Below are 21182 nucleotides of genomic sequence, written 5' to 3'. Positions count from 1 at the left end.
AAAAAACATATATAATTTCCTTATACTTCCAAGTAGACACAAAGATTAAAAAAAAACATTGATCATTCTTGGAACCAATTAAACAATCATTGTGAAAGGTGAAAGGTGAAAGGTGATGTACGGTTGCGATTCTGCCACAGATACAGTTAAGGATCCACACAATGTGGTACAGAAAAAAGAAAATGTCACTAGCTAGCAGAGTTAGCTCTACTGTACTATAGATGTTCTTATATACAGTATGTAAGTCTATAAGATCATTATCTGTGGTATAGGATACTTGTCATTTGAAAAATGAAAAAAAAAAATAGTGAAAAAATAATCATCCCACACCTCAGCATTCCATCCTAGCTCCGCCACACACATGACGAACATAACTGGCCTATTCTTCCTTTATATAAAGCCATATCATTCACAACACCCTCCTCACTTCTAGCACCAACTTTTACCCATACCCCTTCCTCTCTTTGCCTCCCCTTCTTCCTCAACACTTTCCTAGTGCCAGTTAAGACAAACAATACCAAAGCATATTTCAATTGAAGTTACACAAATTACTAGCATATCATATCATATATTTGGTGTGTTGTCTTAGGACATATATATGGGTAACGCAGACTATGCATACCCTTCGGGTATGAACGTGGAGTGCGTGCACCGAGTGGCCATTCCTCCCCCTCAACCCTTCTTCAAGTCCCTAAAGTACTCTATGAAAGAGACTTTTTTCCCAGATGACCCGTTTAGGAAGTTCAAGAACCAGCCAGCCTCTAAGAGGTTCCTGCTTGGGCTTCAGTACTTCTTCCCCATCTTTGAGTGGGCACCCAAATACACCCTCCACTTCCTTAAATCAGACCTCATCTCTGGCATCACCATTGCTAGCTTGGCCATTCCTCAAGGCATCAGTTATGCCAAGCTAGCCAACCTCCCTCCTGTTCTTGGACTTTGTGAGTTGTTATTAATAATTATACTTAATACTCATGTCTTACTTTACCCAATTTATTATTCTTTTGTCTTCATAAAATCTTGGGCTTACATTAACAAGTAAAGTTAAGCACCATCATGATATAACATAATTGACTAATTAACATTTAGTTAAGTATGTAGTCAGAAATTTGATTCTAATTCTCTCATATATTGAAAGATGTTAGTCCCATATTTCAATGACTTGAGATATTAGTTTTTAGTTCTAGGCCAAAGATAAAAAATAAAATTGAAGTTCCTAGCCACTGAACTAACTACATTTGTTTAATTTGGTCAATTTATTTAATGGTGTCTTATTTTGATATTATGGGGGGGAAACGTATATGAATATTGCAGATTCGAGCTTTATACCGCCATTGATCTATGCAATGATGGGAAGCTCAAGGGATTTGGCAGTGGGAACTGTGGCTGTTGGATCGCTTCTTATGGCCTCCATGTTGGGTCGAGTGGTCAATTTCAACGAGAACCCAAACCTTTTCCTCCACTTGGCTTTCACTGCTACGTTCTTTGCTGGAGTTTTGCAAGCATCACTCGGTCTCTTCAGGTAATTCATTATATCTACTTCTATTTAATATAAGATAGTTGTCGGTATAATTGTCGTGATAATTAACACGAAGAATCTCGTGAATATCTATAGCCTAGTTGTAATTTTTTGAATGAATATAGCCTAGTTGTAATAACAAAAATTATTTACACATTAAAGTATATGAATGAATTTACTGACTAGGAATTTATTAAAAGGTGTTTGAGTTTATGAAAATAGTTTATAGTTCTCTTTGTGTAAAAAAAAAAAAGTTTATAGTTCTCATAAATAAATACTTAAATGATTTAGCTGAATGTATGTTAAAATGCAAACAAAAAGAAAATGAACCGCGGCATGTTCTTGTCACTTAATTGTCAGTATCTTTTATCTTTAAAACTCAATTAATTTATAAGTAGCAAATAAACTTGTATTATTTAAAAGATATTTTCTGCAGTGTTCTGTAGTTCGCTATGGGCTGGAGTTTTTTGTCCTTTGGTCATAATTTTGTCTCGTGAAACCTTTTGTATTTTGCAATTATGAGATTCACCCCCCACCCCTTTTCGTAACGCATATAGATATTATCATAATAAAATATTAAACCCTGGAATAAGGTTGTGCTGTGCAATTGGCCCGTTGGCTACTTCCACCTTCATTGATTTGTATCGGATGGAGCATTTCTGTATCAATATACTATATATGGTGTTAGTTTATATCTTTTAAATTTTTATTTTTGTACTCATTTTACACGTTTTTTTATTAATACATTTAATATTTTTTTTCTCTTCCCATCCTATTTCTCTTTTATCGAAGTATATATATCAAGAATTTGAAAGAAATTCTCTCATATTAGCTTTGAATCTTACTGATAAAAAATGAAAGAAATATTAATCTATTATATATATATATATATATATATTATATATATATATATATATGAATTTAATGATGATGCTAAAATATTTTTAAAATAATTATTATCAAACTCAACAAATTTATTGTGGGTTTGTGATTAAATGATAATCCTTTATATATATATATATATATAAATTAATTTTAAATGGGGATACTGATTGACTTTCACTATTGGATTTTTGGCTTAAAATAAGATTATTTATAGTTATGAATGATTTAAATAAATATTATGTTTTGTTGTGTTTGATGAGGAACCATGTGGAGGAGTGCAGGTTAGGGTTTATCGTGGATTTTCTGTCACATGCAACCATAGTAGGGTTCATGGGTGGAGCAGCTACAGTGGTTTGTCTGCAACAGCTAAAATCAATCCTTGGCCTTGAGCATTTTACCCACGAGGCCGATCTCGTGTCAGTAATGCGCTCTGTTTTTTCTCAAACTCATGAGGTACCTACAAAATCAAGCACAACTCATAGCTAGCTACTTCTAACTGTACTCTTCCTCTTCTCATATATCTGCTCTGTATTTTTTTATCCATCACGGTACAAGCTGCAACACATTATTGCCACACCTCACACCAAGCGCCCACTAACATATATAGCTCTATAACAATTTTTGTATTCTGAAAACAATCACAGTACCATTGGTCCATTACATTTTGAAGACATGATAGTTGTAAAACAAAAAATTTAATCGTCCTGTATTAATAACATAAAATAATTTTATACATAAATCATGATTTATTATTATGAATTTTAAAATAATTATATATTGTAAAAGTCAACAAATCAGTCATATATGATTGATTAGGATTGAATAATAATATAAAATATATAATATTTTTTCTCCAAAATTAATTCATTACATTTTATATATATATTATTTAATTAAATTCAGATGTAGTTCACTAAAATTTATGAAGGCCTGGTTGTTGAAAAATTGGATTGAACTAGTTTTAATAAAATTAATTTTAAATTGTTAAGCATAATTTTAATGTATATTTATATTAAAATTTAACCATAAATTTACATTATAACATGTGTTTTCTAATCAGAAAATATGAGAATTATTTCTTTATTTTCTAAACATAAAAATAAGAGCCACTTAATCATTAAGTACAATTTTTCTATATTTTTAATTAATCAATATTTAAAATACTAGTTCATCAATTGTTCAAATATAATTTAAATTATTAATCTGTTAAGTAATCTATGTATTTTGTTAGCCAGATTTTAAGTCGTCATTAACTAAACTTAATTACAAGAAATATTGTACACCAACACTAAAAGATGTTCATGAATTATTTTCTGAAATCTCTTTCTCTCTTAAACTCATTTTAAGCCATATTTTTGCTTTCTCATTTATTTATTAATCTATATGCAGTGGAGGTGGGAAAGCGCTGTGTTAGGTTGTTGCTTTATTTTCTTCCTCCTCGTCACAAGATACTTCGTAAGTGATATCTAGCTAATCCATGCCTTAATTATTCTACACATAGTGGAAGAATTCAACGTTTCACTTATTGTGTTGCACATTATTTGGTGGTAAAAGTTTGGATTAGAGGAAGGTACATTAGAGGAAGGCACATTATCTTTCATTTAATCCTTTCATTTCTTTGTTTTTTTATTTTATTCCTCAAGTAAAGTTGTAAAGCTAATTACCAAACTAAGAAAAAAAAAGAAACTAAATGTTATATTATACCAAGATCCATGACTTTAACTGTTGAAGTGTGATCGAAGGGACAAGAGCCTAACCCCGTTACCTCTTTTCCTCTTATTAAAATGATCAACTTATTCTTTCGATCAACTCTATTTTCATTTCTAACGTACCTTTCCCCTTTGATCCCTTATATATTCAAAGTTAAAATGAATTTTCTGAGACTATTGACTTATATATATATATATATATATATATATATATATATATATATATATATATATATATATATATATATATATATTGTGATGTTCCCAGCTACAATAATGACAAAGTAACATAGTAATATAATATACCATAGACTATATATAGTAAATAATGTTCATTTTTCTACTATACTATTATTTATTAGTTATAATAATATTGTAGTCAAACTCATCAAACTTGTTTCCATTAGGTTCCCACTTCGGAGCTATTATTCGGTGAACCTGACGGAAAAGGACATAAATTCCCTTCACATTGCTAGTCTCATATTATAATCGTTTAAAGATAAATGTACAGTAATAATTTTATAAAAAAAAAACATTAGGACCAGTTTGTTTCAATTTTTTTTAAAGAAAAAGCACCTTTTTTAATTTAAATGCACATTTTAATTAGTACATTTTTTAATACCACAGGAAAAGTTCAAAAGTGTTTTTACTTCTGAAACAACAAATTCCTCCTTCTTTGTTTTGTGTCATATAAATTAGCAAATGTGCATTAAAATTTAAAATTTCCAAAAAACCGTTCTCAACTTTTATCCAAACATAACCTAAGTTTTTGTGATGGCAGAGCAAACGACAGCCGAAGTTCTTCTGGGTGTCAGCAATGGCACCACTGACATCCGTTATACTGGGAAGTCTGCTGGTCTATCTCACACACGCTGAGAAGCATGGAGTTCAAGTGGTGAGTACTGTATTAATTTCCATTTTGTAATGCATTCATGAGTCACGACTTTTGCACTCGACCAAACACGGCACTAGTGCTGCTAGCCTGCCTGATAGGAATAGGACAGACACTGAGTCTCACATGTATGAAGGCCTTTTGGGTTCTTGTCATTGGCCCAATCCTAAATTATTGTCCTGCCCTACCACATAACCACCACTCTGTGGGACCCTTCAACACTTTCTTAACCATTGGCCCGTTTAGCCAATAGCATTTTCTTGTTATCCATTAATTGTGTAGTACAGTATCACTCAAACATTTTTTCTTGGCTGGAAAAAAGTTTAGATTAGGAAAAATCACTCTCCCTTGTGAGGTTAGAGAAGACCACCAACCTTCATTAGCAAGAATTTGTAATGAAATTTCATATTGTTTACTAACAAGAAAAATCCAAGAATTGAACTCAAACAACAACAACTAGTGTGAATAGAAGACTCGATCATTCAGTGTCAACCTGTGCTTGCTTATCATTCAAAAGGTTTGATTAAGAACCTAATAATAATTTTTAAAAAAATATGGGGATTTGTTAATGTTTTATTTTGTGAAGTCAAGTGATAGCAATAATGATTACTATTTTTTTTAAATGTTGTTTCAGATAGGAAATTTGAAGAAGGGGCTGAATCCACCTTCGGTGACGGATTTGGTGTTTGTGTCGCCTTATATGGGCACTGCCATAAAAACTGGACTTGTCACTGGCATTATCGCACTTGCGGTTAAGTATCTCAACCTCATTTCCTTTGGTAGAGGGTAACCTTGTGAGTTGTGACATGCATGGTCCATGACTTAATAGCTGAATTGACAATTCTCAACTGTAATCAATCACACCCTTATTAATATATAGTTTTAAAAAATCATTTTAATTATACAATTTTGAAAAAACAATATTTTAACTTCTGAAAAAAAAACTCTAAAAAGTTGTATCACGTATTTTCTTAAATTTCATCAACAGATACTTTGAGCATGTATAAAGAGATGGTTTAATTAAATATTTATTCAGTATTTTTTTTATTAAATGAAAAAAGCAATTAATCACATGGTCCGGATCCTTTCCTAATTTGGCGAAGTTGTGTTTTGTCTTTGAAAAGCATTGTTGTTGACCAAGCAAAATAATGTACAGTCACATCAGATCACTTTCTTTTTTTGTTTTTGTCGACCTCTCCTCTGATCGAAAGTCTTCATTTCTAAGAGCTTGTTCCAAATGCTTTTCTATACTAAAATAATAATATGATTCAACTATGTGCATGTTTTTGCATGCAGGTGTTTTAGTTTATTTTTTTAATGGCACTATAGTATAGCCTTTGGCAAAAATAGATCAAAACTGGACAGAACATAACATTCGAAATGTATTCCATATTTGGTTTATTTTTAAAAGAAAATGAGGAACATAATAGAACAAACAATTTTAGTCCAAATTATTGAATGCTGTTTATCAGTCATGTCAGCAAGGCCTTAAGGACAGAATTAATTGATCTTGTGCAGGAAGGAATAGCAGTGGGAAGAAGCTTTGCAATGTTTAAAAATTATCATATTGATGGCAACAAAGAGATGATAGCTATTGGAACCATGAATATTTTCGGATCGTTCACCTCTTGCTATCTCACCACAGGTAATTCTTTCACTAATAAAATTTAGTATAAAATGTGTATAATGTAATGAATTGTAGAAAACAAATGTTAGCAACATATTTTTTAATTGAATACTTTTTATGATCAATTGAAATTTATTAAAAATACACATATTTGTATGTCTCTCATCTTAATTAATTAATGTGTTTTTACTCTTGATTTTATATTTTTTGACAAATTTTTAACCAACAATAAAGCTTTTACTAACGATCATACATAAGTTTGGTGTTTTACCTCAACCAGCTCAAATTAGTTAATAAACCATACTGATATTTTTAATCATTCATGTTCATTTTTTTTACCTATTATGTTCATTAATGTTGTATTATAATGTTTTTCATGTCATATGATTTGAAAAATTTGTTATATATCCCCATGTTGTGTTATATTCGTGTTCGCTGTATGGGGTCTATGTTTTCAAGCTCGATCTTCATCTTGAACAAAAAACAACAAACTAATCTAACAATTTTCTGCATCATTTGCTAACAAGCTTGTCATAAAAATAATGTTGTTTCAGGACCATTTTCGCGTTCAGCAGTGAACTACAATGCTGGGTGCAAGACTGCTGCATCAAACATTATAATGGCAATAGCAGTGATGTTGACATTGTTATTCTTAACACCCTTATTCCATTTCACTCCCCTGGTGGTGCTGTCAGCCATAATTGTATCAGCAATGCTCGGGCTCATTGATTATCAAGCAGCAATTCATTTGTGGAAAATTGACAAATTTGATTTCTTAGTGTGCTTCACTGCTTATGTTGGCGTAGTCTTTGGCAGTGTTGAAATTGGCCTAGTCATAGCAGTATGTGTCACCCTGCTCCCAACTATCCCACTCTAAAGACTTTTTGTCTTAGATCTTGTTTGAATCAACTTCTCAATAAGCATTTATAAAAGAAGACAAAAACATAAAATGAAAAAGCTTTTCCCTCACGTTAAAACCAACTTATACTAACGTCGATCCAATTAATAAGAAACAACTAGTTTCTTATAAATAGGACTAGAGATAGTATATTAATTAATTTGAAGAAACTCTTTCATTTAACTTCTTCGAAAGCTAATTTTAACTTATATGTAAAGCTAATTATAATTTATGAGATAAATTTAATTTATTTTACTTCCTTATTTTATTTTTATATAAATACTTGTTAAGAAGTTTTTTTTACAGAACCAATGGACCATAGACATTTTTGGGTTCTAATACAAGGGTTAAGGAAGCTGATGTGTTTTCTGTGAATATTTAGGTTGCAGTATCTCTACTTCGAGTACTTTTATTTATCGCAAGACCAAGGACATTTCTCTTAGGCAACATTCCAAATTCTGCAGTATACAGAAATGTGGAACAATATCCAAATGCAAACCATATTCCTGGAATCCTAATTCTTGAAATTGATGCACCCATCTACTTTGCCAATGCAAGCTATTTAAGAGAAAGGTAAGCCACCAGCGGTTTTACTCCTAATTGCACGCAAAAATACAGCCTCCAATGAAATTGTAAATTCATCACAAAATTTTGTTCTTAGGATCACAAGGTGGATTGATGAAGAGGAAGATAGAATCAAAGCTACAGGGCAAACCAGTTTGCAATATGTCATAATGGATATGACTGGTAATTTATTCATTAAAGAAATGAAGTAATTGACAATGTGATTAGTAAGATTATTAATCTAACTTGCAGTGTGATTTTATTTGCAGCTGTTGCTAACATTGATACAAGCGGAATTAGCATGCTTGAAGAGTGCAAGAAGACTACTGACAGAAGAGGGTTACAAGTAATTATTTTCTCCTCTTATTGTGATAGCAAAATATTTTTTAACACAATTTTTTGAACATATTTTTTATTATTGATTAAAATTTATTAAATATTATAATATCAAGAAAAGAGCTCGTAAATAAGAAGTGAAATCTATTAAATTATGTGATTTTTGATAAATTCTAATCAATAATAAAAAATGTGTTTAAAAAGTATGGTAGAGATTGTGTTCTAGCATTTCTCATTAAGCTAATTATATAACTAATATTTTTGGCTAAATAGTTTTACTTTGAGAGACACTTAAATTGTTTTTTTAATTATTTAATCATTCCTTCCAATGTGTGTAGCTTGCTTTGGTCAATCCTGGAAGCGAAGTAATGAAGAAGCTGAACAAAGCCAAGTTCCTTGATGAACTGGGTCAAAAATGGATCTATCTCACAGTTGAAGAGGCTGTTGGTGCATGCAACTTCATGCTCCATACATACAAACCAAACACCATGAAGGATGAATCAGAAGGTTGGAACAATGCCTAATAAAATAAAGCATTGTTTAGATCTCGTAAAGCTTACGAGGTTTAATATTTTATCTTTATTAACCTTACAGTATGTGGCGTGAGAGTTTGAGAATCATGCTGCAGAAGGGTTTAGAGTGATAGTTGCATGAGTATTTTAATTTCTCAAGATACTGAATTGGAAGAAAGTTTCCAACATAGGCTGTTGAATCTTTATGTATCATGCATGCTTAATAATCTATTCAAATAGAAAGTGGCTGCAATGGAATTGAGAAGTGTTCCGTTGGAAATGTTATAGAGCTGATCAGTGATCAATGGAAATTATAAATAAAATTTTAATATGGTGTTTCTCCCTCTCTCATATTTCAGAATTTGGCCTTCTACCTAAAGTAGGGATACAATGATTTGAATTGGGTTGAATTTTGTTTATTTTTTTAATTTAATTCAATTAAATTTAATTGGGTTGAATTAAATTGGTTATTGAAATGAGTTATTAATTTTTTTTTACTTCTTTAAGTCTTAAAAAAAATTAAAAAGAAATTCTCAAACTCCAAAAAATAGTAAGAATATTTTTTTATAAAATAATATGATATATTTTTAAAAATTAGTATTCGTAAAATATTATACTTTTCAAATGATGAACAGAAAAATATAAATCATAAATATATACTTATAATATTATTCATAAAATAATATATTATCTTAAAATAAACTCTAAAACAATATATTATTTTAAGATAAATAATATATAACTTTGGGAATGAAATGTATTTAGTTTATAATTTTTATATTCATAATTTATTAGTACGTGAGTTGAGTTAAATTTTGGTCATATTCAAAATTTTAAATTTATCATCTAATCCAATTTTAATTGAATTTATTAAAATAAAATCAATCCAATCTAATTATTTAGTTGAATTTACAAAAATTTAATTAAATTCAATTGAATTGGATGAATTGGCGGATTGAATTTGATGTGCTTACACTTCTACCTAGAAGTGTCAAATTAGACTATTTGAGCTTGACAAGCCATAGTGTGAGTGGACCCAACTTCTTGATTTTTCTCACCTGAGCTATTGCTTCATACACTTTTTATATTACTTCCTGCATTTTCTTTTTCCCTCTAAAATGTTCATTCCGTAAATTTACTTATTGAAATGCAATTCATTTTTGGCTTCGAGAATATCAGCTGGCGTGCTCCGCTATTATCAGCTACATTCAAATGAGTTTGAGGTTGAATCATATCATTTTTTTATTTTTTCAGTCAAAAAATAGAACTAAAAATATTTTGTGTTCAAAAAAAAATCTATATTTGCATTTTTTGTTTTCATCTTAAAGACCTCTTTTCCTTTGGTTCTAATTTATTACCCTGAGATAATGAATTGAGTTTGTATAAGCATTTTGGATGATGCTATTGAAATAGCCTTTCTTGTTATATTTTTCTGACACCCCACCCATTTCATAAAATATTTTCTCAGGTTTAACGAAAATTACCCAATATTTGGGAGAACCTTTTCCGGATACCCCACCCATTTCAGTAGGTTTTTACTGTAATCCATTTGTCTGAAAATATATGTACCCATATTTTAAAAGATTAAAAAATATTTTAGTGCAAGAAGCAACATGAAAGTGTAGTAAGCAATAACCTCTCACCTGAATCATTTCTATTTTTGCCTATACCCATAATTTTTTGTACTTTTTGCATGTATGATTTCATCTAAATGATTGTTTATTTGAACATTCTTACCTTTTTTTAACCAAATCCTTATTAATAACAATTGGATTTTGTTTCCTCCATGTAATGACTAGCCAATATAGCTCCTGAAAGACACGATCATCGAAATACAATTATGACATTAACTTGTTGCCTCCTTCATATTCTGTGTCGACCAGTTTTTGTGCGATAAGATCCACTTTGTCACTAGTTGTTATACTTGGCTTGCTGTCAAAAACCTTGTCACAACATAGTAGTATCTTGTTATCGATACCTCTTGTATCTGATGGTTTCTCTAGCGACAACTATGAATCACTATTTTCTGTGGAGAAAACAATTTCCTTCTTTAGGATTTTCCAAATATTGCAATTATTCACTTCCTTTAAACACTTACTAAAAAAATACATTTTTTTACCATAGGAATATCTTCGTCTTGGTCAGAATTTAGTATGAATTATTATTATTATTATTTGGAAAAGTATGAAACTGATTGTTAGTAATAGAAATGATTTCTCCAAGTTTTAAAAGGGTTTTTCTTTTGGGTAGACTAGAGCAGCTCAAGGTTTCCATATTGGACTAATAATATGAGAAATGATAATAACAATTTTTTGTTACACTCTTTTAACATATTATATTTTATTTATTGTAATTTCTTGAAAATTGGAAAAAAAATTATGAGTCTCATATAATATTTAATAAATCTCTCATGTTGTAATTTTCAATAAATTTTAGTCAATAATAAAAAAAGTGTTAGTAAAAGTGTATCACTAGTATTTCTAGTAATCATATAAAATCCTCAAATATAAACCATTTGGATCAAAATATAAGAAAAAAAATTTAATTTGTGTTGGATTGAACTATAAACAAATTTTAACTTTCTCTTATTCAACGTCAGTATTCCATAAATATTCTTTATTTATTTAATTGAAATTTTATTTTTAACAATATTTTTTTTCTATACAATTAATATAGATGATACTTTAGGAAATAAATTAATTTTTCAATTTTTTCTATTGAGATTATGAAAATTAAATAATATTAACTATTTTTTATAGGTGTGATAATTTTTTTTCTTATATTTCAATCCAAATCCAAGATAGTTAAAAAAAATATAATCCTCAAATTGGACAGCAAAATGGACCATAGACAAAGATCGCGTGTTCCGAATTCCGAGTAACATTCAGTTTCACTTCAGACTCTACTCTTCATTTCTTCTGTCTCTACAATCTCGACCTTCTAAGTAAGGTTCTCCTGCCACTGCAAACAGTGAATTTTCGTGCTGTTGTGTTCAATGGCACCCTTCCAGAAAAAATCAAAGACAAAAAAGAAGACCAAGAAGTTCAAAAAACACAAACAGGTGAGCATGGTCCCCATTGAGCCCAGAACCAGTGAGACCGATTGGTGGGACTCTTTCTGGCACAAGAATTCTACTGTCCCAGGTATCTCCCCATTTCTAATCACTTCAAAGTTTCAAACTTTAATGATTTATCATTCATGTTGTTCTGGGAGGAAACCCTTTCATGCATGTGTTTCTCTACTCACTTTATCAATTGTAGTTGGTGAAGAAATGATGGGGGTTCTACCCATGGATTTTCTTCCCACACCCCATTGCTTAGGGCAATGATATCATTTTCATTTATTTTGTTTTTGGGTGGTTTTATGGATATGATTGATTTGATTTTGGAAAAAAAAAATGATTTTTATGGATATGATTGATGCAAACCTGCAGGATATACTGTACCTGGTGATGAGGCAGAAGGGTTTAAGTATTTCTTCAGGGTGTCAAAGACTACTTTTGAATACATATGTTCCCTTGTGAGGGAGGATCTCATATCAAGGCCTCCATCAGGACTCATCAACATAGAGGGAAGACTTCTTAGTGTTGAGAAGCAGGTTGCAATTGCCCTTAGAAGGTTGGCATCTGGTGAGTCTCAGGTCTCAGTTGGAGCCGCCTTTGGGGTTGGGCAGTCAACAGTGTCTCAGGTGACTTGGAGATTTATTGAGGCGCTGGAGGAACGCGCCAAGCATCATCTCAATTGGCCAGATTTCAATAGGATGCAGGAAATCAAGCTTGGTTTTGAGGTATCCTATGGGTTGCCTAATTGCTGTGGAGCCATTGATGCAACGCATATCATGATGACCCTTCCCGCTGTCCAAACCTCAGATGATTGGTGTGATCAAGAGAAGAACTACAGCATGTTGTTGCAGGGAATTGTTGATCATGAAATGAGATTTATTGATATCATGACAGGCTTGCCTGGGGGCATGTCAGTTTCCAGATTGTTGAAGTGTTCGGCATTTTTCAAGCTATCGGAGAATGGAGAGCGTTTAAATGGAAATGTGAAAGCTTTTGGTGGAGATGTTATAAGAGAGTATGTGGTTGGTGGGTGCAGCTATCCTCTTCTTCCGTGGCTTATGACTCCTTATGAAACTAATGGGGCTAATGGCATATCAGTTTCACAGTCTATTTTCAATCACAAACATGGAGCTGCAAAGCTACTTGCTGTGAGGGCATTCTCACTGTTAAAGGGAAGTTGGAGAATCTTGAGTAAGGTTATGTGGAGACCTGATAAGAGGAAATTGCCCAGCATTATTTTAACATGTTGTTTGCTCCATAATATAATCATAGACTGCGGAGACACCTTACAACAGGACGTTGCCTTGTCTGGTCATCATGATTCTGGATATCAAGAGCAATGTTGCAAGCAAGTTGATCCTTTGGGGAGGACCATGAGAGATAATTTGGCCAAGCATTTGTGACATGAATGTAATTAGATGTTTATGGTAGTTCTGATGATACCTTTGTACATCTGATCTAAAATTTGACTTTTGACTTCAGCATTCTGTTGTTGATCTTAAGAAGCTGAGTTTTCCTCCCTTTTTTGGGTTGGGTATTGGGATTTTATCCCCTTGTTTTTGGTTAATGTTAATTAATTATTATTGAAAGAAATGTTGCTGAACATTTAGCTAATTAGCTTTCAGTCTTGTAGGATAATTTATCAATGAGCCATTATATCTCAGCAATGAGTTCTAATATCTCCAGTCTTATTTCATTTTATGTTTTAACAAACGATGCTTAAGACACAAACAAAACAAAGAAAAAAGGAAAATAATTGCATGGCACCACAATGGTAATCAAAGTAATAGCTAGACAAGAACGACAAGTCTAACCAAGAAGGAGGGGATTATTCAGAAAATGAAATGGCGAAAATTCCATCCTAGCTTCTTCTGAGTGAACATTACATAACATGTACAGCAGGATCTCTACGCTACAAGAACAATAGATCCTCTCCGTAGAAAAACTTGTAGAGTCTTGAACCATCTCTAGATTATAAAGTAAGATTTACAAACAAGAAGTCTCAAGTAATTTAAACTATGCTGAAATCCTGCCGACTTAATCTCCCTTAGTGGGAGGTTGCATGCATGCACAAAAGGGTGCTTTCTTCTTTTTGTTCTGGTAGCTTCTTCTCGTCCCACCACCATAGAGATAATCTCTCAAAAGAACTTTTGAATTTCGTTCATCCATCGTTGCTTTTCCTTTGCCTTCTTTTTCATCATTCAACTTCAGAAGTAAGAATTGCAGTCTTTGCACTTCGAACTGCAGCCGTCCTATTTTTTCAGACCCTCTCCGAGCCTGTTCTAAAACTCTCCTTCTGCTGGCACTTCCACTTTCATCTGATTCTGCTGTAGACTTCCCAGCAAAGGACAAGGTACCCTCTTCTACATTCTTCTTCAACTTCTGGTTGGCATCAAACAACTTTGTGATGGCTTCCTGAGTAGCTTCAAGCTGTCCTTTCACGGTATCATACTCGCTATCTTTTCCCCTTGTGCTCTCAGTAATTTCTATCTTGCTCATCAAATCTTGCACGGTAATTTCAAGGTTTGTCAACTTCTGAGCATCAGAATCAAGTCTTTCTAAAATCTTTCTCTTGTTGCCATCTTCATGAGGATGTGGATGTGGATGTGTAAATCTTCTTGAGATCTCTAATTTGTCCACACTCAACTCCTTCTCAATCAAGGACTCTACTGAAGGATATTTGTTTTTGGGTTCCTTGGTTGCTCTCTTTTGATGATATCCAGTAGGTGCAATGGCCATCTTCTGCACCTTGCCAACAGTCAGGCCAATAACGCCATCCTTATTAGCCGTTTCCCACAATTCAAGCATCTGATCATCATTCTCGAGAGTTCCTCTCCTAGTTAACCCGTATGAACATTCAGATGTTTGATCAAGCATGATGTCTTTTGGCAGAACTTCAATTTCTGCTACAGGGACATCTGACACTGATTTTTTTGCCTTCTGTTCAACATACTTGCTTGCTTGAATATTTTCATGGCGCCGGCTGATTCCAGATTTTAACACTTGAATCTCTCTCATTTCATCCTTAGTTTTGAAACTTTCATTCATCTGTTTAACAGCCATTTCAATTGCACTGATCCTTTTCTGCAAGCCTTGGAAGTCTGGAAGTGCATCTGTTGCCATAGCATTCTGATCTTCACCTGTTTGTGGACCACTTTCAGCATATTTGTGATTCGTCAAATCTTTAACCTGGAAACAAAGATTGAAACAAATTACATCAATATAAAAAATGAAATAGTGGCTGGTTCCCAGCTGAAGATACCATGTAAATTACCTTTAATACTTTGTAGTTATGAGGATTTGCATGTGCAAGTGTCTGCATCTCCAAGGATGTTATACAATCATTCAAAGCACTGACAGCTGGGACATAAGCAGCCAAATGACTACGTAATCTCCCATTTTCACCTTCCAATTTGTTAACTCTTTCTTTCAGCGTTTCACTTTCCATACCTTTAAAGTTGCTTCTGCGATCAAGATCTTCACATGCATCAGCTAGCTCACGCACCTTCTCTTCAAATAATGTCTCATTGACAGCAGAAATCTGCAGTCTGGTATAGAGTGTGGCAGCCTGAGTATCCTTGTCTGAGGATAATTTTAAAATTTGACTAGCTTGGTCTTCAAGTATCACCCTGGCTCCAGCATACTTGCTCTTCAGATCTTCCACCAATCTTTGCAATTCTGTTTTCTCATCATGTAAAGTGCTAAACATCTTTGCTGCTTCCAGAATCTCATTTTCCTTTTGAGACAACAATTCCTTTCCATTCCTAATCTGACAATTTAATTGATCATTAACGGATTGAACTAATTTTAGTTCATTGCTTGACACTATCAAGGACTCTTTAAGATCTGAGTTTTCCATTTGTACATCTTCCAATTTGCCCATCATTATTTTTAGTTTCTCCTCAAGGTCAGTATTTACTGAACAAAGTCTATCAAGATCTTTGCTTAGCTCTTTAAGTGCCTGGAGTTTTTCAAGGACAATGTTCTGGTAAAGCAGAGAAAGATTGGATTGTGCTATTGTATCGTGAATCATAATGCAGATTTCTTCTTCCAACTTACTTTTCTCTTCACCCAGGTCCCGAAATCTTTTCATCAAGGAATTTTTCTCTTCAAAGGTTTTGCAACTTTCTTCCTTTATGTTTTGGTGATCCTCTTTCAAGTCTAACAGCTGTTTGCATAGATTCTCTATTTCAGTTGTCATTACTTCCGTTTTCTCTTCTCCTTTGCTTATTGTCAACTTCAATTCCTGATTCTTCTCCAATATCTTCTGTACCTCTGCTTGCAATGCCAAGAACTGCTTAGACTGGGTTCTCAACTCCTTATCAAGAGAATCTCTTTCTGTCAAAAGATTTTCAGCCTTTAATTTCAACTGGCCAAGGAATGCAACAAGAACTGAATTCTCAATGGCCACTTGCTGGCTTTCATTGAAAATGGTGACAAAAGAATTCTGTGTCTCCTGAAGTTTGCCATGTATATGGTTCAGAAGCTCCTGGTCTTCTTCAATAATACCATCACACCTAGGCTCACTGTTAACGTCAAGAGTCTTTAACGCCTGAAGCAGTCCAATTCGTAGTATTTTAATTTTCTCAGACAACGAATTCACATCAACTTGCTTTTGAACATTGTCATTCTCCAATTTAGATACCAATCTATCAGACAGTTTGGAAGACTCCAAGAGTCTCTGACTCTCAACTAGAAGGGAGAAGTTCTTTTGCTCCGAATCCTGGATACATTTCTGCAAAATGAAAATTTCCATTTGAGCATGTGTAGCTCTGTCCAGTTCCTCTTCAAATTCCTTTTTCTGGTAATCTGCATCTTCTTGGAGAACAAAAATTTGTAATTCCTTCTCAGCCAATTGACAGTCATTCAATTGCACAATTCTGGAATGTTCTTCCCTCTCAGCATATAAGGAAACAAGTAGCTCTTCCAACTTTTGAAGTGCAGACTCCCTTTCTGCTTTCAGTTCCAAATGCTTCAGTTCCAATTCACTGTGTTTTTTCCCAAGATCTTTCAGAGTTTGATGAGTGATGTTCAATTGTGAAACCAACATTTCTTTATCAGAGGTGAGACTGGACTTTTCATGGTCAAACAACAGACAAGAGTCTTCTAAAATCTTTGACTTTATCCTTAATCCTTCAAGCTCAGAATTCACATTAAATAGTGAATTTTCTAAAAGGTGGTTTTTTTCTGAGAGCTTCTCCAGCTTCTCAACTGTGGTTTGTAACTGAGAAAACAAGGTGGCTTTCTCAGCAGCAAGAGTGGATTTCTCCCCAAGCAAAGATTCACAAGTTTCTTCCAATATCTTTACCTTTCCTCGAGCACTCTCAAGTTCAACAGTCAAAACTAAAAGGGATCTCTCCAAAACAGCATTCTTCTCCAAAAGCTTCTCCATGATCTCCAGTTTTTCCTTTAGAGCTTCTTTCTCATCTTTGTAGGTTTCACATCTTTCATTCAGCTTTGAGTTCTCATCTTGCAATTTCTTCACAGATGAGGCAAAGCACTGTGGATCTAAGTCAGTTGATCTGACATCCTCCATCATGGATTCATGTCTTTTACTCACATCATTAAGCTCATCTTTAAGACAGTAAATTTCTTGCTGAAGAGCATTTCTTTCATCTACTTGCAGTCCAACCTCCAGCTCAAGTTTCTTTATTATCTCCCTCAGATTTAATATCTCATCCTGCAAATTTTTTATAGACAAAGATGAAGATAATTTGATCTCATTTAGAGTTTTGTTTTCCTCTTTGGACTTGTGTACTTCATCCTCTAAAGCCTGCTTATGGGATTCCGTATTCTCCAGAATTTCAGCCTTACTATGAAGCTCGGTGGCAAGAGACCTTAGCTCCTCCTGAGATTGAGAATGCAAATTCTGAAGATTTTGGAAAGCAGCTTCAGCCTCGATGAATCGCAATCGCTCCTCTTGTATGCAAGTCCAGAGTCTACCCAAATCCTTCTGCTTCTCACTAAGTTCTTCACTTTGAGATCCAAACTTCTGTGCCAAAGACTGCAATTCAGATTGCAGAGTCTGATTTGATGTTTCCAAGAGAGTACACTTCTGTTCAGAACTATGTAACTTTTCAACCCCATCATTTATCTTGCAATTTAGCCTATGCACCTCCTCCTGGGCACAAGAGAGTTTATGCTCCATACTGGAAATTATCTCCAAGCATTGTTGATAGCGAAGAGCTGCATCTTCCTTCTCTTCAGTAAGTTTAGCAATTTCTAACTTCATGCCCTCAATTTCATCTTTTGCTGCATTAGCTTGCTCATTAATTCTCCTTGCATTCTCTTCAGCTTGTATTAGTCTCTCCTCTAGTTTTGACAACATCTCCAAGGACTGATTATATTGAACAAGGGCAGCTTCCTTTTCAGCTTCTACTCTAGCAAGGTCTTGCTTTAAGGATTCAGCTGCAGTTTCAGCTCTAGTTGCTCGTTCATTAAGTTCTCCTACATCCTTTTGAGCAGAAGAAATATTTTCCTCCAGATTATATATTTTCTCCAAGCATTGCTGGTACTGAAGAAGACTAGCTTCTCTTTCAGCCTGTAATTTAGTAAGAGCTTCCTTCAAGGTTTGAACTTCAGCTTCAGCTTTGTTTGCTCGTTCATTAAGTCCTTGAGAATTCTCTCTTGCATGAGACATTTCTGATTCCAGATTGGACAATCTCTCCAAACTATACTGATACTGAAGCAAGCCAGCCTCCTTTTCACTTTCTAACTTAGCTAGGACTTTCTTTAAGGCCAAAATTTCTGTCTCGGCTTTGGTAATGCGTTCAGACTCGGGTAAGACTTGAGCTCTAGTATTTTGGCTTCCGTTGTCTTGCCCTTTAATCTCCTCCGTGTCAAGAAAATTAAGCCCCCTTCTTGCAGACTTTGCATGACTTACAGGTTCTCCTGACATGAACAGATCATTGAGCTGTTTTAAACCCTTTCTGCTTATACCAGAATCAGCTTCATCAGTATAAGATCCATTTCGACTGATTGCATGGAAATGAGTTAAAGCATCCTTTTGCAGGTCATCTGAGTCAAGAAAGGCACGGGAAAAGTGGATTGTCTCTGGTGTATGTGGTTCAGTCTCCATGGAAGTTACTCCAGGTGAATCATCTGCGGGTGCCAGAGGAGGGACTTGATTAGGAAATGCTTCAGCCATAGTATGATGGGCCTGACGTATCACTCCAGTTGCGTGATCATATCTCTCAGCCAATGCCCGGTATGCGCGATAAAACTCTTCAACTAATTTCATAAGCTCTGGGCGTTTCTTATAATACATTTCAGCCCTCCTGGCAAATGAATCTGCATCTTCCTCGATCAGCTTGATCATTTGCTTCACCTTGGAATCCATATCTGTTCATGAGGAGGTACCGTTGAGATAAAATAATGTGTTTCAGGATATTAGATGAGTGTTAACAGCAAAATTTCAGTTTTCAAGTAGTAACTAAGGAAATAGATGATATAAGTGAAAGGAAAGATGTAATGCAGGAACTAGATATGGCTTATTCTCATCTATTTCCTTAGACTGAAATATATATTGACAATTAGAAATTATAAACCAGAACTTTTAGTGGCCAGTCCAATAACCTAAGGTTTTAGCAACAAATATTTCAAAATCCCAAACGTATAAGGTCCTATATCAATATCAGTAACTATCTATGAGACTATGATAACAAACAAATATTAAAACTAGATTTTAGAAAGAAGAAGAAGAATGATACTGCTCTATTAGATTCTGTTCCCTGTTTAACAGAAGCATTTCTTTCTTCAGAAATGGGTGCAATTTAATCTCCAACCAATTAAGATGCCAGGTGATGAATAAGAACTATATATGTTAGCATCTTAAACAGAATTGTTTTCAAAGCCAGAATTACCCGTCAGATTCTCTTGGAGCCATTTCGAGTTCTTGGGGCTAATGTGACTGTCCCACCACCATGAATACATTCTTCTAGAATCAGCATGGGACAGAGTTGCCATCGCTCCGGCCAAGTAAATCAACACCGACACCGACACCGAGTCTTCTGATTTTGAAGAAACTCAATCCGCGAAAATTCAATGATTTACAACAAGAACCACGTTAACACAGTTACATAACAGATGGTATAGAGAGTCCCTCTTGCTGCTTGAAATAGTCATTGGAATAAACAAAAACAAAAAAGAATGCAAATGGCTCAGTTTCAGATAAATCATAGACACTTTTTTTCTCATCAAAGCAAAGTAAAACATCACCAGAAGCAAAGAAAAGTTTACATACCAGTTCAGTTAAACTCACAAGTTACAAGAGTAAAAGAATCAACAAACAAACATCTGACACACCCGAGGCAGTGCTGATCAAACACAAAATTCCAATTAGAACCACCAAAAAAAAAAAGATCAGAATTTGGCAAGTAAACATTAAACAAGAACATAAATTATGTGCATGTCAGAAAAATACAAAAAAAAAAATGTTCTAAATTATTTTTTCATGAAGATCACTTACGAACATGAGATGGCTACACCATATAATTCAAAACACATGAACAATCAAGAAGGTTGCACTCATGGTTAAGAGATCAAATCTCAACAACTACAAAGTACAACATAAGGCTAATAATTCAGGTAACATGTTAACTCACCAAAAAAATAACAAAATTCAAACGTGAGACATTCGGTTCCAATTAACACCAACGGCCATAAACAACTTCAACTGCTTTTTCTTCTTTTTTATTCCATTTTCTGAGTCACCCCATGTTGCTTAGATCTCTCTTTTGCGGACAATGTTGTTTTGTTTCTGTATCTCTCTCTCTCTCTCTCTTTCTCAGCTTTGCTTTTTATGCAGTATAGGTTGGTGGTACTGTCTCCCAGCGTCTCAGAACTGTTAAAGTGGAAAAGAAAACAAAATCATAACAAGTTGGCAGAGAAAAATAAAAAGGAAAGATGACTATTAAGAAAAAACAAAATAAAAAGATTAAGTAAAATCAAATTTCATTAATGAGTAATTTAGAATCTGATACTCACATTGCTCACATTAATTTGGTGCATTGAAATGAAAACGGTAAAAGTAACCGCAATAGAAAGAAAACTAATTTGGATTCTCAACTGACTCTTTTCATTTCTTTCCGTTACTACAATTTGCATCAATTTTAATAATGAGTATCTTAAAATAATCGTTATTAAAATAAAAGTATAAAAATATTACTACTAAATGAGAATGA

General features: G+C 33.6%; 3 protein-coding genes across 7 annotated transcripts; 2 read left to right on the top strand and 1 right to left on the bottom strand.

Moving 5' to 3' along the window:
• The first annotated feature begins 284 nt into the window (after nucleotides 1-284).
• LOC100791091 (sulfate transporter 3.1) lies at nucleotides 285-9268 on the top strand. The gene is made up of 12 exons (XM_003554217.5): nucleotides 285-938; nucleotides 1312-1519; nucleotides 2683-2854; nucleotides 3791-3856; nucleotides 4892-5005; nucleotides 5637-5753; nucleotides 6521-6647; nucleotides 7184-7470; nucleotides 7910-8100; nucleotides 8189-8274; nucleotides 8361-8437; nucleotides 8766-9268. The coding sequence occupies exons 1-12, from the start codon at nucleotides 599-601 to the stop codon at nucleotides 8949-8951; spliced, it is 1971 nt and encodes a 656-aa protein (XP_003554265.1). The 5' UTR covers nucleotides 285-598; the 3' UTR covers nucleotides 8952-9268.
• A 2511-nt stretch (nucleotides 9269-11779) lies between these two features.
• Nucleotides 11780-13679, top strand: LOC100791621 (protein ANTAGONIST OF LIKE HETEROCHROMATIN PROTEIN 1). The gene is made up of 2 exons (XM_003554218.5): nucleotides 11780-12082; nucleotides 12373-13679. Exons 1-2 carry the CDS (start codon nucleotides 11935-11937, stop codon nucleotides 13401-13403), a joined length of 1179 nt encoding a protein of 392 aa, XP_003554266.1. The 5' UTR covers nucleotides 11780-11934; the 3' UTR covers nucleotides 13404-13679.
• A 166-nt stretch (nucleotides 13680-13845) lies between these two features.
• LOC100787384 (protein NETWORKED 1D) lies at nucleotides 13846-20888 on the bottom strand. 5 transcript variants are annotated; one of them, XM_006604391.4, is made up of 5 exons: nucleotides 20604-20888; nucleotides 20243-20315; nucleotides 19863-20110; nucleotides 15275-19341; nucleotides 13846-15189 (listed from the first exon to the last, which is right to left on the bottom strand). In XM_006604391.4, exons 3-5 carry the CDS (start codon nucleotides 19963-19965, stop codon nucleotides 14038-14040), a joined length of 5322 nt encoding a protein of 1773 aa, XP_006604454.1. In that variant the 5' UTR covers nucleotides 19966-20110; nucleotides 20243-20315; nucleotides 20604-20888; the 3' UTR covers nucleotides 13846-14037. The 5 variants fall into 5 exon arrangements, with proteins under 5 accessions (XP_006604454.1, XP_006604455.1, XP_014627303.1 ...); XM_006604392.4 differs by having other exon boundaries at nucleotides 19863-20107; XM_014771817.3 differs by lacking the exon at nucleotides 20604-20888 and adding an exon at nucleotides 20468-20500 and having other exon boundaries at nucleotides 19863-20107.
• Between the last annotated feature and the right edge of the window lie 294 nt (nucleotides 20889-21182).

Source organism: Glycine max, chromosome 19 (assembly GCF_000004515.6).
Source record: "Glycine max cultivar Williams 82 chromosome 19, Glycine_max_v4.0, whole genome shotgun sequence".
NCBI classification, from domain to species: domain Eukaryota; kingdom Viridiplantae; phylum Streptophyta; class Magnoliopsida; order Fabales; family Fabaceae; genus Glycine; species Glycine max.
Note: the sequence above shows the minus strand (reverse complement) of the source record. Positions and strands in the feature narration are given on the sequence as shown.